The sequence below is a fragment of the Aotus nancymaae genome, unplaced genomic scaffold (assembly GCF_030222135.1).
Source record: "Aotus nancymaae isolate 86718 unplaced genomic scaffold, 86718_ANA_hifiasm-v0.15.2.pri h1tg000021l, whole genome shotgun sequence".
NCBI lineage: Eukaryota > Metazoa > Chordata > Mammalia > Primates > Aotidae > Aotus > Aotus nancymaae.
The window spans coordinates 10,719,587-10,742,354 of NW_026988433.1; the positions used below are offsets into that span (position 1 = coordinate 10,719,587).

The 22,768-nt window shown below is 41.9% G+C and overlaps 1 protein-coding gene across 21 annotated transcripts in view; it reads left to right on the plus strand.

Moving 5' to 3' along the window:
• The window catches only part of CLIP1 (CAP-Gly domain containing linker protein 1), a 135,132-nt gene that overhangs the window by 77,583 nt on the left and 34,781 nt on the right, over positions 1-22,768 (plus strand). For 13 of the 21 annotated variants that reach the window (XM_064379646.1, XM_064379638.1, XM_064379636.1 and 10 more), the window contains 6 exons: positions 2,774-2,939; positions 3,038-3,253; positions 7,032-9,323; positions 11,974-12,090; positions 14,680-14,786; positions 20,916-21,036. In XM_064379646.1, the coding sequence (XP_064235716.1) occupies positions 2,774-2,939; positions 3,038-3,253; positions 7,032-9,323; positions 11,974-12,090; positions 14,680-14,786; positions 20,916-21,036 (3,019 nt within the window). The remainder of the gene's footprint in view (positions 1-2,773; positions 2,940-3,037; positions 3,254-7,031; positions 9,324-11,973; positions 12,091-14,679; positions 14,787-20,915; positions 21,037-22,768) is intronic. The other 8 variants (XM_064379651.1, XM_064379653.1, XM_064379656.1 and 5 more) reach the window with 2 other exon arrangements.

Here is a 22,768-nt window from a genome sequence, read left to right on the forward strand (position 1 = left end):
CTCAAAGAAAAAGAAAAAGAGGCCGGGCATGGTGGCTCACGCCTGTAATCCCAGCACTTTGGGAGGCTGAGGAGGGTGGATCGCCTGAGGTCAGCAGTTTGAGACCAGCCTGGCCAACATGGTGAAACCCTATTGCTACTAAAAATACAAAAATTAGCCAGGTGTGGTGGCACACACCCGGAATCTCAGCTACTTGGGAGGCTGAGGCAGGAGAATTGCTTGAACCCAGGAGGCGGAGGTTCAGTGAGCCAGGATCATGCCACTGCACTTCAGCCTTGGCGACAGAGCTAGACTCCATCTCAAAGGAATAAATAAATAAGGTCAAGGGTGGTGGCTCATACCTGTAATCCCAGCACTTTGGGAGGCTGAGGCAGGTGGATCATCTGAGGTCGGGAGTTTGAGACCAGACTGACTGATGTAGAGAAACCCTTTCTCTACTAAAAATACAAAATTAGCTGGGCGTGGTGGCGCATGCCTGTAATGCCAGCTACTTGGGAGGCTGAGGTAGGAGAATCACTTGACCCTGGGAGGCAGAGGTTACAGTAAGTTGAGATCGCGCCATTGCACTCTAGCCTGAGCAACAAGAGTGAAACTCTGTCTCAAAAAAAAAAAATTAATAAAATTAAAATTAAAAAATAAGGATGGGAGGGAGGGAGAGAAGCAGGGAGGAAGGGAAACTGAGGCTTACTGGGGTAAAGCCTGAGGTTTCAGATCTGGGCAGTCTGGTCCCAGAGCCCTTCCTGCTCTTAATAACTGCATTGTACTTCCTCAGTGCTCAAGTTTCTTCTGTCTTAATGTCTGTTCTTGTCTTTGTTCTGGAATTCTTGTTGCTTTGATCTTTTTCTTTTAATAGCTGTCATATAAAAATCAAATAATTTATAAGGCAAAGATTTATAAATGAAGTCTGTAGGCATTCGACTTCTACTTCTTAAAAGTGTTAATATCTGCAAAGTTCTTTTTTGTTGTTTTTTTTTTTTTTTTTTTTTTTTTTTTTGAGAGAGAGAGTCTCGCTCTGTCACCCAGGTTGGAGTGCAATGGCACACGATCTCTGCTCAATGCAACCTTCGCCTCCTGGGTTCAAGTCATTCTCCTGCCTCAGCCTTCTGAGTAGCTTAGATTACAGGCACCCATCACCACACCCAGCTAATTTTTTGTATTTTCAATAGAGATAGAGTTTCACCATGTTGGCCAGGCTGATCTTGAACTCCTGACCTCGTGATTCTCTCACCTTGGCCTCCCAAAGTGCTGGGATTACAGGCGTGAGCCACTGCACCCGGCTGCAAAGTTCTATTTATTAATATATCCAACCTTTCACCCCCACACAATTCAGTCAGTGCTGAGTGGTGGCCAGGCCTTGGTTGGGCAACTGTGGTTAAACTTGCCTTGAGGTGGTGCCACCACTGCACAGGTGGTGGTGGCTCGATGCCTTCAAGAAGTTCCACTTTATAGGTGTTTTGTGAATGTAAAATCTAGAATTACCCCCAAGCTTCCCTCATGTATCTGTGATTCATCTGATAGTCTGTTTTCTAGGTCAACGTCTCATATTTTATAAATACATTTTTGTTCAACCACACGGTCTCTTTAAGGTAAAACTTCGAGTTATTTATTGTGATTTTCGTATCTTCTGTTCTTCAGAAGCACTAGAATGAATTTTTGGTAATCTAGTATGCCAAAATTTTAAAATGCCCATTTCCTTTATTTGTTTTTAATCGAGACGGAGTCTCGCTTTGTTGCCCAGGCTGGACTGCAGTGGCTCAGTCTCGGCTCTTTGCAACCTCGCTCTATCAGAATCAACCAGTTCTCCTGCCTCAGCCTCCTGAGTAGCTGGGATTACAGGCATGTAATCCTGTAATCCAGGTGCCACCAACACCTGGCTAATTTTTGTACTTTTAGTAGAGATGGGGTTTTGCCATGTTGACCAGGCTGGTCTTGAACTCCTGAACTTAAGTGATCACTTGTCTCGGCCTCCCAGGATACTGGGATTATAGGCATGAGCCACCATGCCTGGCCTCAGTTCCTTTAATATGTTTATTTTTTACTCTTATTTTTCTTATTTTGATCTATTGACATAAAATAGTAAACCTTCACAATTATAGTAGTTGTTACTTTAAATAATTACTTATCATAATTGGTAAAATGATTCTTTTTTTTTTTTTTTTTTTTTAAAAAAAAGGTGGGGTTTCACCATGATGGCCAGGCTGGTCTTGAACTCCTGACCTCAGGTGATCCACCCACCTCAGCCTCCCAAAGTGCTAGGATTACAGGCGTGAGCCACCACGCCCGGCAGGTAAAATGATTCTTTAGGCAAAGCATTTAAAATTTTTTTTGCCTATTTTAGATGTTATTAATTACATATAACTTTTAAAAATCATTAATATAGGCTGGGTGCCATGGCTCACAACCTATAATCTCAGGTCTTTGGAAGGTCGAGGTGGGTGGATCACCTGAGGTCAGAAGTTCGAGACCAGCCTGGCCAACATGGTGAAACCCTCTACTAAAAGTATAAAAATTAGCTGGGCATGGTGGCAGGTACCTCCTAGCTATTCAGGAGGTTGAGGCAGGAGAATTGTTGAGCCTGGGAAGTGGAGGTTGCAGTGAGCTGAGATCGTGCCACTGCACTCCAGCCTGGGTGACAAGAGAGAGACTCTATCTCAAAATAAAAATAAAAATTAAAAATTATTTATACAATTGTTAATAATATATTTTAATATAAATCTTAAATTTAAAAAATTCTTATGAAAAATTTGACATCTTGTATTGAAACTTTTTCTAGATATGTAGAAGAATTACAGCTCACACTTACAAAGGCTAATGAAAATGCAAGTTTTCTGCAAAAAAGTATTGAGGATGTGACTCTCAAAGCTGAACAGAGCCAGCAAGAAGCAGCTAAAAAGCATGAGGAAGAAAAGAAAGAATTGGAGAAGAAATTGTTGGACCTGGTAAGGAGAGACTCAGTGGGCCTGTTTGCTGGCAAGGAAGGCAAGGGGCAGTACACATATGGCTGGATGACTCATTCCCTCACTTGGGGTCTCTGCAGGAAAAGAAGATGGAAATGAGCCACAACCAGTGTCAGGATCTGAAAGCCAGGTATGAGAAAGCCACTTCTGAGACAAAAACCAAGCATGAAGAAATCCTGCAGAACCTCCAGAAGACGCTGCTGGACACAGAGGACAAGCTGAAGGCCGCACAAGAAGAGAACAGTGGCTTGCTGCAGGAGCTGAAGGAGCTGAGAAAGCAAGCTGATAAAGCCAAAGTACGCAACGGGAGAGAATTGCCTTGTGCTGTAGCTTCCCTGAGCTCTTTGTCAAGGCAGGAAGGGTGCTTGGAAAGCAGCAGTCAGTGGGACAAGTTAAGGTGGCCTCTATAAACGTTACTCTTCTGAGTGCATGGCAGGGTGGCACATTACGTTTCCTATGACTTCAAGGGTTCTGTGCCAGCTGCAGTTCCTTCTGAGGGTTGGTGATGGCTGCAGGTCTTTCCTGGAATGGACGGTGCAGCCGTCACCCCTGTGCTGCCTGTTTCCCAGATGTCACAAAGGTTCTGACGCTGCCTGAGCTCTGCGTGCCTGCTTGTTGCTCTAATCTTGGCCATGCTTGTTGCTGCCTTGCACTAGGTTAGGAGAGATGTTGCGATAAAGCAAGAGGCAGAGCTCACATGAAGCAAGCGAGCAAGGAATCAGGACGAGAGAGAGCCTGGCTGGAGGAACAGAGCTCTTCTAGGAAGAGTTAAAATTGAGAACTTATAGAGGGGCTTTTACGTGTCCCCAGGAAGGTACCGTGAACTTATTGACAAGGAAGCTGGATTCAAGGGCAGGGAGGAAACATCCTGTTGGTAGATAGAGCAGAACTCCATATGTTGTATTTTATTTTATGGTTTCAGGATTGTATCTGTGCCCAACACATATATTTTTCTTTTTTTTTTTTTTTTTTAGAGAATGGAGTCTTGCTGTGTTGTCCAGGCTGGTCTCGAACTCCTGGGCTCAAGCAGACCTCCCACTTCAGCCTCTTAAAGTGTTAGGATTACAGGTGTGAGCCACCGCACATGGCCTGCCCAGTACATTTTGTGACTCTGGTAACTTCATGAAGTTCAACCTTCCCACTATTTAACCTTTTATTGCTCAAAGGAAAGTAAATATTCATTTTTATTTATTTTTAATGTGTTATAGGAGTTTAGTAGAAATGATAAAAGAGCATACGTAGGACTTGAAACCAATCCCATGAAAAACCTCCTGCTAACTAAGTGGACATGACATGATATGTGTGTGCCATGCGTATCATCTGTGAAACCCGTATTCTCCCTCTTCTACACGCTGATAGTTGAGGATTTCTCTTCTTTCTCTGAAACACCTCCAGTTTTATGTGCCATTTAACACTAGATATAATTCCTAGATCTTTTATCTTTGTGCTTTCTTTTATCTGGGAAGACTTCAGGTTTTTTTTTTTTTTTTTTTTTTGTATTGCCTTTAAAATGTTGCAGCCTGAGCAAACCACAGCATTATAGAACTGTTTTAAGGTCTCCTCAGTATTTTTGTTTGTTTTTTGAGACAAGGTCTTACTCTGTCACCCAGGCTAAGTACCATAGGACAGTCATGCAGTCATGGCTCACTGCAGCCTCAAGTGATCCCCCTGCCTCAGACTCCCAAGTAGCGAAGACTAAAGACATGTACCACTATACCTGGCTAATTTTTTATTTTTTGTAGAAGCAGAATCTCACTATGTTGCCCAGGCTCGTCTTGAATTGCTGGATGGAAGCAATCCACCTGCCTTAGCTTCCCAAGATGCTGGGATTGCAGGTGTGAACCACCATTCCTGGCTGGTCTCACTAATTTTGTTGGTTGTTTTGTGCAAGGGTCATTGAGTTAAAATGCCAGGACTGTTTCCCTCCAGAGTTGTCTGGTATCTGATTTCAGTGGCTCTTATCAGTCCCAGACTCTTTGGAAAACTTTAATGAAATCTATAGATATTTTTTCAGGAACGTTTACATGTGCACTCAACAAGGTTCATGGTGCCCACAAAGCCTCCTTATTCCCTACTTTTAAGAGCCAGTGGTCTATAACTGTGCTGCTTAATACAGTAGCCACCAGCCATGTGAAGCCATTCAACTTTAAATTTGTAGCCAGGTCTGGTGGCTCACGCCTGTAATCCTAGTGCTTTGGGAGGCCAGGTGGGCAGATTGCCTGAGCTCAGGAGTTTGAGACCACCTTGGGCAACATGGTGAGACCCTGTCTCTACTAAAAATACAAAAAATCAGTCGGGTGTGGCAGCATGCACCTGTAGTCCCAGCTACTCGGGAGGTTGAGGCAGGAGAATACCTAGAACCTGGAAGGTGGAGGTTGCAGTGAGCTGAGATGGTGCCACTTCACTCTGGCCTGGGTGACAGAGCAAGATTCTGTCTCAAAAAAAAAATAAATAAATAAAAATAAAATCCTTAATATGGGAATATATGTGGCCTACATTGTATTCTCTATTTTTAAATATGCCTAAAAGAGGATCACTTGAACCTGGGAGACAGAGGTTGCAGTGAGCCAAGATCATGCCACTTCCCTCCAGCCTAGGCCACAGAGTGAGACTCTGTCTCCAAAAAATAAATAAATAAATAAATTTAAATTTGTTATATTTTAATTACAAATTTAGCTCCTCATGCACTCACCACATTTCAGGTGCTCAGTAGTCATATGGTCACCATTATGTGAGTGCAGATAAGAACATTTATATCAGCCGGCACGGTGGCTCACGGCTGTAATCCCAGCACTTTGGGAGGCCAAGGCAGGTGGATCACTTGAGGTCAGGAGGGAGACCAGCCTGGCCAATGTGGTGAAACCCTGTCACTACTAAAAACACAAAAATTAGTTGGTCATGGTGGCAGGCACCTGTAATCCCAGCTACTCGAGAGGTTGAGGCATGAGAATAGCTTGAACCTAGGAGGTGGATGTTGCAGTGAGCCGAGATCACGCCATTGCACTCCAGCCTGGATAGTAGAGCAAGACACAGTCCCCAAAAAAAAAAAAAAAATGTGTATCATTGCAGAAAGTTCCAGACAGCACTAGTATAGACACTGTGGTCAAATTATCTTATAACTCTGTAAATTGAAAAAAAAAAAAAAACAACTATTTATTTTAGTTATCAAAGCCTAGAGTTTAGACTAGTTTTTATGTTTATATGTGACATTTGGACTAAATCACTCTCAGCCCCATGGCTGTCCTTAAGTAAAGTCCTGTGGTGAGTTGGGAAGACAGTAGTTTATTTTTTTTTTTTGTTAGGCCCCTTTCTTTTTTCATTAAAATATACTGACTTTGGGACCGGGCACGGTGGCTCATGCCTGTAATCCCAGCACTTTGGGAGGCCGAGGCGGGTGGATCACAAGGTCAAGAGATCGAGACCATCCTGGTCAACATGGTGAAACCCCGTCTCTACTAAAAATACAAAAAGTTAGCTGGGCATGGTGGCACGTGCCTGTAATCCCAGCTACTCAGGAGGCTGAGGCAGGAGAATTGCCTGAACCCAGGAGGTGGAGGTTGCGGTGAGCCGAGATCACGCCATTGCACTCCAGCCTGGGTAACAAGAGCGAAACTCCGTCGCAAAAAAAAAAAAATATATATATATATATATATATATATATATATACTGACTTTGTGTACTTCTTTTAATTGTATTTTTAAAAATTCTTCTATGAATCCTTTCCGCATTCAAAATAATTAGATAATTGGAATGGCAGGAAAGAATCTTATGCCCTGATATCAAAATCAAGCTACTATTTTTATCTTCTAGGTAGCTACTGGGAATAATTTCACAAGTTGTTTCAAAGATAAAATAAGCTAGCAGATATGGAAGCACTTTGCAAAGCTACACTTTTGAATTATCTTTTGTGGGCTCTGTTTAGTTTCTTTCCCTTGTTATTCAGATAGTTTCTGTAAAGTTTATTGTAGAAATTTTAAAGCTTTTATCATTTAAGTTACATTAAGTTATTTGGGCTTGCATTTGTCTGCTTGATTTCATTTTTGTTTCCATTCTTTCCATCTTTTGTTTCTGTAGTTGCTAACTTATTTGTTAACATCAGCCAAAAAAGAAATTGAACTAATGACAGAAGAGCTGAGGGGTCTGAAATCAGAGAAGCAGCTTCTTTCGCAGGAGGGAAATGATTTAAAGTTAGAAAACGGTTCACTTTTATCCAAGCTTGTAGAATTGGAGGCCAAAATAGCTTTACTTCAGGGAGACCAGCAGAAACTGTGGTCAGTGAATGAAACTCTTAATTTAGAAAAGGAGAAATTCTTAGAAGAAAAGCAAGATGCTGAAAAGCTTTATGAGCAAGAACATCTCAGTAAAGAAGCTTTGGCTGCTGAGAGGGAGAAACTGCTTAAAGAAATCAATGTAGCACAGGAAGAACTCTTGAAGATAAATGTGGAAAATGACTCTTTGCAAGCTTCTAAGGTGAGCATGCAGGCCCTCATCAAAGAACTCCAGCTGAGCAAAGATACTTTGATTGCTAAGACTGAGAAGGACCAGGAAGATAAAGATCACCTGGAGGACCAGATCAAGAAACTTATTACCAAAAACTTCATCTTGGCCAAAGATAAGGATGACATCATTCAGAAGCTTCAAAACTCTTATGAGGAGCTAGTCAAAGATCAGAAAACTTTGGTACAGGAGATTGAAGATCTCACAGCTGAGAAAAAGTCAGCTTTAGAGAAACTGTCCAATCTCGATAACACGTGCATATCCTTAAAGGTAGAACAAGATAATGTTCTTCAGAACAACAGAGATCTGCAGTTAGAGAAGGACATGCTGCTTCAAGATCAGGAAAAGCTGAATGCCAGCCTCCAGGCTGCCCTCCAGGTCAAACAGCTGCTCCGCTCAGAGGCCAGTGGGCTCTGCTTACAGCTGGATGATGCCAGCAAGGCCTTGAGGAAGTCAGAGCTGGAGAACATGCAACTCCAGGCCACAAACACAAGCCTCACGAAGCTCTTGGAGGAAATTAAGGCCAGTCGGGCAGTCACAGACTCTGAGTGCATTCAGCTTCTGCATGAGAAAGAAACTTTGGCTGCCTCCGAGAGAAGGCTCTTGGCAGAGAAAGAGGAACTTTTAAGTGAAAATAGAATCATCACTGAAAAACTTCACAAATGCGCAGAAGAAGCTGCCCATACTGAGATGAGCCTGAATGAGAAGATCACTTACCTGACTTCTGAGAAGGAGATGGCTTCTCAGAAAATGACTAAACTTAAAAAGCAGCAGGATAGTCTCTTGAAAGAAAAATCCACACTGGAAACACAAAAAAGATTTTTACTTGCAGAGAGAGAGGATTCCATCAAAGCCATAGGAGACCTCAAAAGGCAATATGATCAAGAGTCTGCAAACAGAAGGATAATTGTGCATGAGAAAATGAAACTCCTTGGTAATATTGATGCTCTGAAGAAGGAGCTTCAAGAGAGAAAAAAGGAAAACCAAGAACTAGTGGCCAGCAAGTGCGACCTGTCTTTGATGCTGAAAGAGGCTCAAAATGCCAAAAAGAATCTAGAAAAAGAACACACTCACATACTGCAAGCAAAGCAGAGTTTGGATGCTGAACTTAACACGTGTTGTTCCAAGAAGAAGATTTTGCTGAGAGATGGCTTGACCCTGCAAGAAGAGTGTCAGAAATTAAGCAAGGAGATCCAGGAAATCCAGCAGTCCTCAATTCTGGAACAGGAAGCCAGAGCAAAGGAGAACGAGTCATCCTTGTATGAAAACAATAAACTTCATGGGAGGATGGTGCTCCTGGAGCAGGAGGTCGGGGAGTTAAGAGTGTATATTGAGGAGCTGGAGTCCCAGAAGTTTGTGCTACTCCAAGAGAAGACCAAATTGGAGCAAGAAGTGGCAGTGAACACGGAGGAGAAGGAACTGTTGACTGCAGAAGCAGTTCAACTCGCTGCCCATATAAAGACTCTGAAAAGCGATTTTGCTGCCATGTCCAAATCCAAGGCAGAACTGCAGGAACTGCACGGTTGCCTCACCAAGATTCCAGATGACCTTCAGCTTAACGACGAGGTGACCCTGGCCGAAAAAGCCGAGGTGACCCTGGCCGAAAAAGCCCAGGTGATGCAAGACAACCAGAACCTCCTGGCTGAGAAAAACAAAATGATGCTGGAAAAGAATGAGCTCCTGAAGGAGAAGGAAACCCTGGCAGAAAGCTATTTCATCCTTCAGAAAGAGATCAGTCAGTTGGCCAAAACCAACAGCCATATTTCAGCCAATCTCCTAGAATCTCAAAATGAAAACCGTACTTTGAGGAAAGACAAGAGCAAGCTTACCCTTAAAATTAGAGAGCTCGAGACTCTTCATTCACTTACGGTAAAGTGAGAGGTCAAGTGTTGAGCACCCAGACTGCTTACTAACACTGTGCACTAACTCAAGTGGCCTAGGTCATCTTTCTTCATTTCTGCTTACGGAAATCCACCTTATTAAGTCAGTTGCTTATATGTTTCAAGCTGTTTGTTACAGTCTGAAAGGGAGTTTTTTTTTTTTTTGAGATGGAGTTTCGCTCTTTTTTCTCAGGTTGGAGTGCAATGGCATGATCTCAGCTCACCATAACCTCTGCCTCTGAAAGGGAGATTTTTTTTTTACCAAGTATCTCATTGTAGTAGTCTCTCCCCATTTGAAAAATTTGCAAACTGTGAATAAAAAGGATTTCTTTTTAAATTTAACAAGAAACTTTGTGAAAAAGTTAACTGTGGTTTCTTAAAGGCTTAGGATCAGTAGTGAAAGTTGTCCAGTTACAGTGACTCATGCCTGTATTTCAACACTTTGGGAGGCTGAGGTGGACAGATGGCTTCAATCCAGGAGTTTGAGACCAGCCTGGACAACATAGCAAAACCCGGTCTCTACAAAAAATACAGAAATTAGCTGGGCATGGTGACACATGCCTGTAGTCCCAGCTACTCAGGAGGTTGAGGTGGGAGGATTGCTTGAGCCCAGGAGGCAGAAGTTGCAGGGAACCAAGATCACGCCATTGCACTTCAGCCTGGGCAACAAGAGTGAAACTTGGTCTCAAGGGAAAAAAAATAAAAAGAAAAGCAGTGGTGAAATTGGCACATATTGAAATATAGAGTCTTCTGTTTGGCTTTTAACTATTTCATTGTGTCTATGCATTTGGAGTTGAAAGATTCCATTGAAATCTTCATGGCTGATAATTGGATAGGGATGATGGAGAATTTTCATAAACTTTATTAGACCAATAAATTATAAACAAATGTCTAAAAGGGTTTTTTAATTAATTTATTTATTTTAAGACAGAGTCTTTCTCTGTTACCCGGGCTGGAGTATAATAGCACGCTCTTGGCTCACTGCAACTTCTGCATCCCGGGTTCAGGTGATTCTCCTGCCTCAGCCTCCTGAATAGCTGGGATTACAGGCACCTGATACCATTCGAAGCTAATTTTTGTAATTTTTTTTTTTTTTTTAAGTAGAGAGGGGTTTCATCATGTTGTCCAGGCTGGTCTTGAACTCCTGACCTCATGATCCGCCTGCCTCAGCCTCCCATAGTGCTAGGATTACAGGCATGAGCCACTGCAGCTTGCCTGTTTGTTTGTTTATTTTTTAAAGGTGGAAATCTTGCTGTGTTGCCTAGGCTGCTCTCGACCTCCTGGGCTCAAGCAATCCTCCTGTCTCAGCCCCCTGAATAGCTGGGACTATAGGCATATGCCACCACACCTGGCTATATTTTGATTTATTTTTATGGTTTTTTTTTTTTTTTTTTTTTTTGAGACGGAATTTCGCTCGTTTCCCAGGCTGGAGTGCAATGGCGCGATCTCGGCTCACCGCAACCTCCACTTCCTGGGTTCAGGCAATTCTCCTGCCTCAGCCTCCCGAGTAGCTGGGTTTACAGGCACGCGCCACCATGCCCAGCTAATTTTTTGTATTTTAGTAGAGACGGGGTTTCACCTTGTTGACCAGGATGGTCTCGATCTCTTGACCTCGTGATCCACCCGCCTCGGCCTCCCAAAGTGCTGGGATTACAGGCTTGAGCCACCGCGCCCGGCCTTTTATGGTTATTTTTATATCAAACTTTCTTTTTTGAGATGCAGTCTCACTCTGTCACCCAGCCTGGAGTACAGTGGTATAATCTTGGCTCACTACAGCCTCTGCCTCCTGGGTTCAAGCGATTCTCCTGTTTTAGCCTCCTGAGTAGCTAGTACTACAGGTGCATGCCACCACATCTGGCTCATTTTTGTATTTTTCGTAGAGACAGGGTTTTACTATGTTGACCAGGCTGGTCTCGAACTCCTGACCTCATGATTTCCCTACCTCAGCCTCCCAAAGTGCTGGGATTACAGGCGTGAGCCACCACGCCCGGCCATATCTAACTTTTTATAATTACTTTTTATAGCAGCTAAGAATTGGTCTCCACATGCCTCTTTTTATTCATAGCTGTGTTTTTATTCATTGCCCACAGCTTGCATTAAATGCTTCTCATTAAACACTTCAGCCTTATGTTAGAAGTGCCCAAATAATTTCGGTATTTATTTGAAAAATTCTCAACCTAAATTTGAGTGACTTTAAAAGCCCCAGATCTGAAATAGCAAAGATAGTATTTTAAACTTTTAATAGGAAATATGATTCCAAGAAAGTCAGCTACATAAGGATGTGTTCTTTGTTACCACTGAATAGTCTTTCAAGCATACGTCAGAATGAAGGGAGCATGCTTGCCAGTATAACTTGGAACTTTCATTGGAAGATGTATGTTTAGAGGTTCTGAAAACATGCAAATTGTGTAACAATTGACATTGAAAAATGACAGGAAAGGGTCTGCATATTCTACTTCAGAGTAAAGACCTTTCCTGTCTTGGTCTGTCAGCACTGGATTGGTAACTGATTCACCCTCTCTGTGTGCCTCCCTTACCTACACAGACACTGAGTGCTGCCTGAATGGCACAGCCTGATCCTTACCTGATGGTGTCGGTGAGGGGTGTCCTCACTTCTCACAGTGTTTCCTTGTATTTAGGCTGCTCAAACAGCAGAAGATGCAATGCAGATAATGGAACAGATGACCAAAGAGAAGACTGAGACACTGGCCTCCTTGGAGGACACCAAGCAAACAAATGCAAAACTACAGAATGAAGTAATCAGATTTAAATGGCTTTTTGTACAAAGAACAGCATACCGACTTCATGGAATGTTTGATCACTTAACTCAGGATTGCTTAAGTTTTTGAAGTGTGGCCTTACACAGGTTTGAAATGTATGCCAGAGCCATGATAATATTTAATAAAGTGTATCACTTCATTACTTATTAGGATCAAACTTTACAAATTGAGGAAAAAACCTTAATAGCGTGGATTTCTAAGGTAACTATTTAGTGATAGCACTAGCAAAAGGAGGTACTGATGGCCTGCTCTAGCTTTTGTATTCTTTGTCTTACATCACACCCATTGTTTTTTCTCTTTTTCCCAACTTTGAGCCACTAAATTTCATTCCTCAGCCCTGAGTTTGATGTAGGCCTTTTCTTGGCCCAGCTCAGTACTGATTTCCTTTTGTACCATCTTGAATGAGTCACTTTTGGAGCTGGGACAAATCTGTGGCATCAAGATATTTTGATTCTGTCCACAAGCAGCATTTCTCCTTCTGTAGCATTTCTCCTCCTCTTTTGATTTTCCTGCTCCCACCCTCCCAGCTCGTACCAACCCTTTCTTTGTTTGGAAAGCTGTTATCTAAATCCTAAGACTGATGCACCAAAATGGTTATGTGAAGTCCTGTGGAACTTCAGAGGCTTTTTTTTGTTTGTTTTTTTGAGATGGAGTCCTGCTCTTGTCACCCAGGCTAGATGGCACAATCTTGGCTCACTGCAACCTCCGCCTCCCAGGTTCAAGCAATTCTCCTGCCTCAGCCTCCCAAGTAGCTGGGATTACAGGTGTGCACCACCACGCCTGGCAAATTTTTAAATTCTTAGTAGAGACAGGGTTTCACCATGTTGGCCAGGCTGGTCTCAAATTCCTGTCCTCACGATCCGTCTGCCTCGGTCTCCCAAAGTGCTGGGATTACAGGTGTGAGCCACTGTACCTGGCCCAGATGGTTTTAAAAGTAGCAGGCAGATAAGACATTAAGGAAGGAAAACAAGGGGAAGGCGGTGACCAAACTGAGGAGCCACTGTAAAAACTAGGACTCCTCGTTGTGGAGGTCAAGGATCAACTTCTCAAAGGAGATGAACATTTGGAGGTAATGATAGGGTCAATAACAACACTTCACATTGAAGGAAATACATTTATAGAAGGGACAATCCTAAGAGAAGATGGCTTAAGCTAAAAATATAAAAGCATTTAAAAACAGCTGTTAATCAAAATTAGAAGCGGAAGTAAATGAGAAGATTTTAGGGAATGTGTCTAACCTGCAGCAGTGGAATCGGGGAAACTGTCCTTCTACCACAGATCCCTTTGTGTCTTTGTTATAGCCAGTATACAGGGTTGGATGAACCATGTTTTCAGACCCCTTGTGATATTTTATTTTTCTTATTTTGTTAATGTGGAATGTTAGAAGGTATTAAAAGGAAGATGTTGGTTTTAAAATGAGCAAGACACTTTCTGGGACTCCTGACTGGTGGCATGTAGCATGGCAAAAGGAGATAGCTCCCTTTTCTGGCTGTAGGAGACAACTTCCCAAGGCCCAGGAGCCACCTTGAGGAATGGAGGCCCACATGAGCTACCATCCTTGGTGGGGTCTCTACACCTAGAGTTCCAGCCACCTGCCAGAACCTGTGATCGGTCACAACCCCACTTATTCCAGTGACAACCTACACCTGGCTGCATCCCCATGGGCCACTGATGTGGCTAAGTAGGGTGTGAATGCTCTTCAGTCCCACGTTATGGCTTTTTCCTCTTCAGTTTCAAGTTCAGATGGGTAACTAAATTTTTTTCCAATCTACAAATAATTTTGATTCAAATAAATAATTTTTGTAGTGAGGGCTATGTAAATCCGGTACTGACATTGAAAACTTTTCATATCCTGGCCGGGCGCAGTGGCTCACGCCTGTAAGCGCAGCACTTTGGGAGGCTAAGGCAGGCAGATCATCTGAGGTTGGGAGTTTGAGACCAGCCTGACCAACATGGAGAAACCCCATCTCTACTAAAAATACAAAAAAAAATTAGCCCAGTGTGGTGGTTCATGCCTGTAATCCCAGCTACTCGGGAGGCTGAGGCAGGAGAATCGCTTGAACCTGGGAGGTGGAGCTTGTGGTGAGCCAAGATTGCATCATTGCACTCCAGCCTGGACACAAGAGCAAAACTCCATCTCAAAAAAAAAAAAATCATATCCTAAATCACTTTTATTTAGAGAAAGAAAAGGGCTTCTTTTCATTACAAAGAATAATCCTTGCTTATGTCATTACTTTGCATTTTATTTCTTGTTTTTTTTTTTTTAAATGAATCATATTTGGTTAGGAAGTTCAGTGATAAGTGCTGAGAATTGCACACAAGATGAATGAATACTTGTAGCAATTTAGTTTGACATTTTGGCCAGGTGTACAGGGTATGTCAGACTAAATGTAAGGAGGAGGTTTACAATTTGTAATAGATTTGTCATCTGAGACTCAGGAGACTTTTTTTGCAAGTGACTAATTTCATCTAGCTTTTCAATACACATTTTCATGAATAATTTGTTCATTCATGTCATTGGAAAAGGAAATAATTTCATCAAGTTTTTTTCTCTTGGTCTTTAAGTTGGACACACTCAAAGAAAACAACTTGAAAAACGTGGAAGAGCTGAACAAATCAAAAGAACTCCTAACTGTAGAGAATCAAAAAATGGAAGAATTCAGGAAAGAAATGTAAGTTTATCTCCTTTGAGAAAAATTATGGAATTTATTTTAAATTGAAAAAGTGAACACAGTGCTAATCATTTAAAAAATATTTGAGAAGTACGTAAAGTATGCAAACTCTGTTGCATACCCTGGAGGTAACATCAGTAACCACTGTTAAGTCAGAACCACATCTAAGTTAAAGGATCAGAATGAAATGTGTACTGGCTGATGAGTTTTGTTGGGGATTCAAATGTGACTTTGGGCTGGGTGTGGTGGCACATGCGTGTAATCCCAGCACTGGGAGGTCAAGGTGGGTAGATCACTGGAGCCCAGGAGTTTGAGACCAGCTTGGGCAACACAGTGAAACTCTGTTTCTACAAAATATACAAAAATTAGTTGGGTATGGTGGTGCATCCCTACAGCAGTTACTTGGGAGGCTGAGGTGGGAAGATCACGTGAACCCGGCAGGTCAAGGCTGCAGTGAGCCATTATCATGCCACTGTACTCCAGCCTGGGTGACAGAGTGAGATCCTGTCTCAAAAACAAGAAAAGAAAAGAAGTGACTTGAAAGCCTTATGAAGTACAAGTAGAATCAGAACAGCCAGTCTTAACATTTGGTCTCGAACTCCTGACCTCAACTGATCTTCCTGCCTCGGCCTCCCAAAGTGCTGGGATTACAGGCTTGAGCCACCACACCTACCCAGCCAATCTTAACATTTGGAAATGTCAGACCCTTTATTAGCAAGTCCCTCAAAATTCTTTTTATAGGAAAAACAAACAGCATGTCACTTTCTACATTTTCAGTATTTCAATTTTAAGAGTAATCAAATCATCTGGCATGGAAATTAAATGACTAGCATTTTTGGAAGACTTTAAAATTAAGGTTTACACATCAATTTGTTTCGTGGTTTCAGGCAGACAGACTGTTCATACTTCCTTTGTTGATGCTAACTCAGTTCTTGCCTTTCAAGTTTGGCTAGTGTAGTTATTAGAGATTGGTATTTATCTGACATTTTAAAGGATGGTTACAGTGTAGATTTTGTTTGGTCTTCTGTTAACTACACTGTACCAACCATATCAACCTAAAATCCTAAAGCTAATTAACCTGCTGAACATTTGAGTATGTCTGTGTGTTTCATGGTAGGTACAGTTAAGGTAGGAAGGATACAAAAGGTGAGTATATACAGTCCCTGCCCTTCAAGGATTTGTTTCATTTATTTCCAATCCTAATACGTAGATGAGATTCAAACAAAAACAAAAGCATCAGTTCCAAAGTCAACATCCTCAGTACTATTTGTTGACTGAGCTTGGATTAAACTAGCACATGTGTGGTTCTTCTGAGAGTTTTACATTTTCCTAGGAAAAATTTGATCTAAGCTGCTCCTGTGAGCTGCTTTTTAATCTGAGCTGCTCCTGTGCACAGCTCATGGTATCAGTGGTTTTCTTCTTCAGTCCTAGTTTTAATGGTGGGTCTCTAGATTATGTGATTATGTTTAAACAGTTCTAACAATTGCATTTATGCAGATTTATAAATTTACAATTGTGATTATGGTCATTAGGGGAGGCTTCAATTTCCTTGGCCTGCCAACATCAAATGACACAAATAGAAGATGGGTCACCAAGACAGGAAAAACAAAGTCATTTGTTGTAATGTGATAGTTTAGTTGTATTCATTCAGGAAGTGGGTGCAGGTACAGTTTAGAATTTCTTTTTCTGGTGACACAAGTCATTTTGCAAACCTGACGAGCTTTGGAGCACCAGGTTGAATTCCTGCATTGTGTCCCATGGGCAGCTGGTGAGGGAGCATGGGATCTGCCACGGGTGACTCCCTCGCCAGCCTCCACTGCTGTAATCCCACCACCAAGCTTCCTGGGTCCTACTAGGTGATGGAGGAGCAGGGCCAAGTGGACCTGGCCAATAGAGCTCTTGGGGTTTAGATAAAATTCTTGTTTTCTGCAGTACTACTTAGGAGTCTTTTGTTATTATTGTTGTTTGTTTGTTGTTGTTGTTGTTGTTTCTGAGACAGAGTCTCACTCTGTTGCCCAGACTGGAGTGTAGTGGCGTGATCTCTGCTCACCACAACCTCCACCTCCCAGGTTCAAATGATTCTTGTGCCTCAGCCTCCCAAGTAGCTGGGATTACAGACGCGTACTGCCATGCTCTGCTAGTTTTTTTTTTTTTTGAGATGGCGTCTCGCTTTGTTGCCCAGGCTAGAGTGCAGTGGTGCAATCTCGGCTCACTGCAACCTCTGCCTTCCAGGTTCAAGCAATTCTCCTGCCTCAGCCTCCCAAGTAGCTAGGATTACAATTATGCGCCATGACGCCCAGCTAATCTTTGTATTTTTAGTAGAGACTGGGTTTCACCATATTGGCCAGGCTGATCTCAAACTCCTGACCTTGTTATCCACCCACCTCGACCTCCCAAAGTTCTGGGATTACAGGCATGAGCCACCGTGCCTGGCCATATTTTTGTATTTTTAGTAGAGATGGGGTTTCACTATGTTGGCCAGGCTGGTCTTGAACTCCTGGCCTTCAAATGATCTGCCTGCCTTGGCCTCCCAAAGTGATTGGATTACAGGCATGAGCCACTGTGCCAGCTCTTAGGAGTCTTTTGTTGCGGTAATTACTAGTATTCCAGTGAGATCACCCTTTAATGTTAAGAGTCCTCACTGAATCCTGTCATGTCATCTACCCCCACTTAGCGTGGGGTTGTCCTCACCCCATGAAGACATAAATTGTTTTTGTGCCCCCCTCCTTCGAATTATTTCGTTGACTAATAAAAGCTTAGCTGAGATTGTGGCTACAGCTGCTGTTGCACTAACCCCAGCCTGTGCTGAACTGTTCCTGCTGCTGCACTTCCCAGACCTCTGATCCCTGAGCTCAGTCATTCAGGTGAGGAGGAACCAGATCCCAGGCAGAAAAAGCCTCGGCTGCTTTGGATTCTCTACCTTTTTTTGCCCCAACAGACGTGAGGGAATCACACTTTCTTGTCAGTGACATGACACTTCATGGCCGGGACTGTTTACAAGAGGGAGGAGCAGTGGGAGACACGTTGGTAGCGTTCCACGGAAGCTGGCACGGGAGGTATGGGGAGTAGGTTGAAAAAGCCCCTACCCCTGATGACTGGTGGCTCCCTGGTCAGATTTTGAGGGCCATCTGCTGTAAGAGGACTGTGTAATGGGAACATGCTTCTCAAAACACAGCAGTCACTTTGCCTTTCCTTAGTCTTATTCCTCAGGGCTCAAAGCTGGAGAATGAACAGCTGCTTGCCTCTTCCGTGGTTTAGCGTGTATGGGATTTTGTGTGTCTTCTGGAGCTTTTTTGGTGTTTCTCCTCACCTAATAGGACTGTGGTTCCTGGAGAAAAAGAGGCACCAACATAGACCAGGGTTTCTTTTTTTCTTTCTTTCTTTCTTTCTTTCTTTTTTTTTTGAGACAGGGTCTCACTCTGTTGCCCAAGCTAGAATGCAGTGGCAGCAGTCTCAGCTCACTGCAGCCTCCACCTCCTGGGTTCAATTCAGCATCCCACCGCAGCCTCCCGAGTAGCTGGGATTACAGGTGTGCACCACCACGCCCAGCTAATTTTTGTATTTTTAATAGAGACGGGGTTTTGCCATGTTTGTCAGGCTGATCTCAAACTCACGGCCTCAAGTGATGCGCCTGCCTGGGCCTCCCAAAGTGCTGGGATTACAGGCTTGAGCCACTGTACTCGGCCAGGGGTTCTAATAGGAGCCACTCCCTCTAGAATATTGCCCTTGCCCCTGGAAACCAGCACTTGTAACTGAATGTTCTTTTCCTGTGTACCACTTACAAGGCTGGTTTTAGGAAAGCTCTTGCTTGATTTCAGTTAGCCAGCTCCTATTTTCAGTTGGAAATCAACAATAAAACAGTTTCTCATGGTGTATAATTTTGGATCTTAAGGAAAAAAGGATATAAGCAATTTAATTTTTTAAAATTTATTATTATTTTTTTTTAAAAGACAGGGTTTCACCATGTTGGTCAGGCTGGTCTTGAACTCCCGACCTCAGGTGATCCGCCCACCTTGGCCTCCAAAGTGCTTGGATTACAGGCATGAGCCACCACGCCCAGCCAAGCAATTTAATTTTTGTCTTTACTCACCTGGCACAGTAGTAAATCTACAATATATTTAGCATGATAATAGATTTATGATGGATTTATAAGTAAAATGTTTGCATGTCAGTATTATGTTTATTTTGTCTTCCATTTTAAACCTACAGTCTTTTCTGTGTCAAGGTATCTTGTCATGTAGAAGGAAAAGTAGCTTCTTTAAAAACCATTGGAAGTATTTTTGTGGCTATTTTGAGAATCATTCTTTGAGTATTTCCAGAATTTGGGTTATCGGAGCCTCTTTCCTCTATGAAATGAATTCACCCGCTACCCACTAAAGAAAAAACGAAGTGCTCTATATCTGAATCACGACTGAAGTCATCTGCCAATTGTAGCTCGTATTCTTGTGGTTTTGCTGCTTACTGGCTTTATGATTTGGGGCAAATCTCTTTACTTTCCAGAGCTTCAATCTTCCTATTAAAACAAAATTAACATTAGCCTCCTTGGGCTTTGAGGATTAAGTGAGAAAATGGACATGGAGGCATTTTGTACATTTTAAAACACTAAATTTTATTTTTATAGGTCAGTGCTTTAGGCCACTTTGGCCACTTTTAGATTACTTCCTTGATGCGTTGTTTTAATTTGCTTTTCTGTGGGCTTGAGAGAGAAGGAGCAAGAGTGTAAGTGTAGTACTTTGACAGGCCACACACATGTAGACACCATGTACTCATGAAGGCAGTGACCACCTGGAAAATATGACGTTTGGCTTATGATAATTTTACCATAAGGAAATCTGATTTGTCAAGGATTGATGGACTTGGACAGATGAACTTTAGCTGTGATATGTGTGTGTGTGTGTGTGTGTACATACATACATACATACATATATGAATAGAGATTTGTATATATTTATCTCTTTTGTGAGTGACTAGCTGAGGCTAAAATTCCTTCTCAGTTTTTCTTTAATTGCTAAATAAACATCTCTGTAGAAAGCCGAATTAGTGTGCTAAGAGAATTTTTGTGTAGATTTATTTCTCTAAGTCTTCCTGAGGTCATCCCAGTGTGCACATTATAGGTGGATGGAGAATTAAAAATTGAGAAAATCGAATGTGCCGAGAACCGCCACCCATTAGACAATTGAAGTTAAAAATAGATGCGTTCATGCATCAGCAGATGGATTCATACCCAGATGACTTGATTCAGAATTCAGCCATGTATGACAGCTTGCTAAATGGAGTTTAACCAACACAGACGTACTTAAAATTCACAATTGCATCAAAACCCTCTACAGTATAAAACTAAGATTTAGTGATCAAATATTGTGCATATTCATGTATAAAGGATAATGTTTAGGATGTATGATTTGATTATTTTAAGAACAAGAGGATGTTTAATAAATATACCTATCCTGTTCATATTTTCTATGGTTATTCATGGTATAGGTTAGCAGGCTGTATTATATTTTTATTTGCTTTTTTCAATTATAAATTAGCATTGTGGAAAGACTATCAAAATAAAACACCTGTTATGTAATTAGAAAACTATATCCTTTGGGCATTCCGCCTCTAGTTGTCCTAAAAATATACTCGGATTTACATCAGCACTTGACTCTGACAGATACTGGTAAATGGGACCATTGGATTTTTATTTCTTCCAGAGAAAAACAAATTATAGATCTGTGCAGTTAGAACAGAGTGCCTTGGAAGCAAATTAAATCACTATCAATAAAGTGGGTTTTAGTAAAATCATCTAAGGGAAATATTCCTAAAGACAGGAGGGCTGACCATCTCTTCTGCCATTTATTTTATAGCAAAATTCCTTTTTTATAGGGTAAGTTTGAGTGGTGGGAGGGTGGGCATAGGGTTTATTAGGTTCTGAAAAATGTAATAATTGTGGGTGGCAGTCCTCCTTTTGGGAGGTTATGGACATTTAGCCCTTCTGCCTGTAGATAATACTGTCTGCTGTTATTATAGATCCTATCAGTCACGTGACCCAGATATATTTTCCTCAGTGCTGTGAAGCTGGTTGTCTCCCACAGTTTCCTTGCCTGTCTTGTTTCTATGGTAACCCGGCACTCACTGTCCTTGCAGAGAAACCCTAAAGCAGGCAGCAGCTCAGAAGTCCCAGCAGCTTTCAGCATTGCAAGAAGAGAACGTTAAACTTGCTGAGGAGCTGGGGAGAAGCAGGGACGAAGTCACAAGTCATCAAAAGGTCAGTATCCTTTGGCGGGGGTTTCCAGCTCTGCCATGCCAGCTGCTGCTGCCGTTGGCAGTGTGCTCAGAGGCTACTCAGAGGTCTGCTCAGTGTGGTGGGGTCATTCCAAATGGAATTCCAAGTTACTTGTGCTATGTGTCTCCTTGTTTTCAAACGTACTGCTGTAGGATTTAGGGTAGGAGCGATTTGACAAGTCCTTTAAAAAACACACAAAATACTGGAACTTCCAAGCAAGTAGAAAATATGATCTTTATTAGACAATCTTACAGCTAAACATTTAAATAGAAGGGGACAGTATCTTCTACCTACTACTACTTGGATTTCAAAATTATTTTTCTCTTAAGATTTTTTTCACTTTAATCAAAATTAATCTTGAAGAACAGATTCCAAGAATATAGATTTGGTGTGAGTGTTGGCAACTGATTTTTAATAGAACTCTGCTTTTCTTTAAATTAGAAAACATGCTTACACCTTTCCTAATGGAACTGTACATATATGTGCCCTTGTGTGCTTTGGTAAATATAAAATATATATTACAACTGGAATGAACTACAAGCAAATCACAACAACCTGTTTACTTCTATATTTAAATTACAGAGGTTTCTTACAGAAGTTAAACGTGGCAACAAAACTGATTTTAAAGGAAGCTGTTTTCTACCTTTTATTCTTCTCTAACAGTTGAATCAAAGTGCTGAATTGTGAGTCACATCTGACTTCAGAGCAGCAGCTTAAAATTACATTTTTAAGAGACTTTTGCTGTGTAGTCATTCATTCTTGCTTTGTACTCCAAGGGGAATTTTTTTTCCATTATATGTTGCAAACATTAATTCTTACTCGGATGGAGTAGTTTGGGGTAATTGTACGGAGTAGCCATTGACATGGTGCAGTTTGTGGCGAAAGCACTTTTTGGAGAGTTAATTTTAGACTTTAAAATCTTCACTATCGCGCTCCACAATTTTCTTATTTTGTGAAAGAAATGCCACATCTCTCCAGACTCCAAGATGATGACGATGCTATTGGTGATAGTAACTAACACTTATGGGCTCTTGCTATGTGACAGGCACAAATAAATAGTAGCTATCATCTCAGTCCCTGCCGTAATTCTAAGCAATAGCACTATTACCATCCCCATTTGTGAAAGGGGAAACGGAAGCACAAAGATGATAGTAATTTGTTCAGCATTATTCGGTGAGTAGTGTCAAGAGATGTCATCTTCTGATGGGGGCCAAGGAAAGAATCAGTGTGTTGACTTAACTAGGGTCACTGCACTCTCCTTTGATAAGTTTGTGGGAAACTGGAGTTCATGAAGAATCAAAGCCCATTGACCAGCAGGGGTTCTTTTTTTTCTGGCATAAGCTGAAACACGCACATAATTTGGCATCTCCAATATCAGTGTGTCCACAGGGACTTGGAAGAGAAGGATTTTGGCTAAGTGCTGAGTCTATTCCCATCTCGTATCATTTCATTGAACATCTCTGGTAGAGAGAGTGGTTTCCATAAATAGGAGGAACATACAGAGATTATCCTCTCGTCTTATGCTGTGACCTTAACTGGACTGATGATTATAGTTCTTGTCTCTGTCACTCAGAACCAGAAGGGATTCAGGAGACATCATACTTCCTTGTTTAGAATTTCCCACAGTTTCTTTGCCTGTGTTGGACTCCTCTCCATCCTAGCAGCTCTGTTCTTTTTTGCAGTAGCGATTTCAGTTAGCTTCCTACTGAAAAGG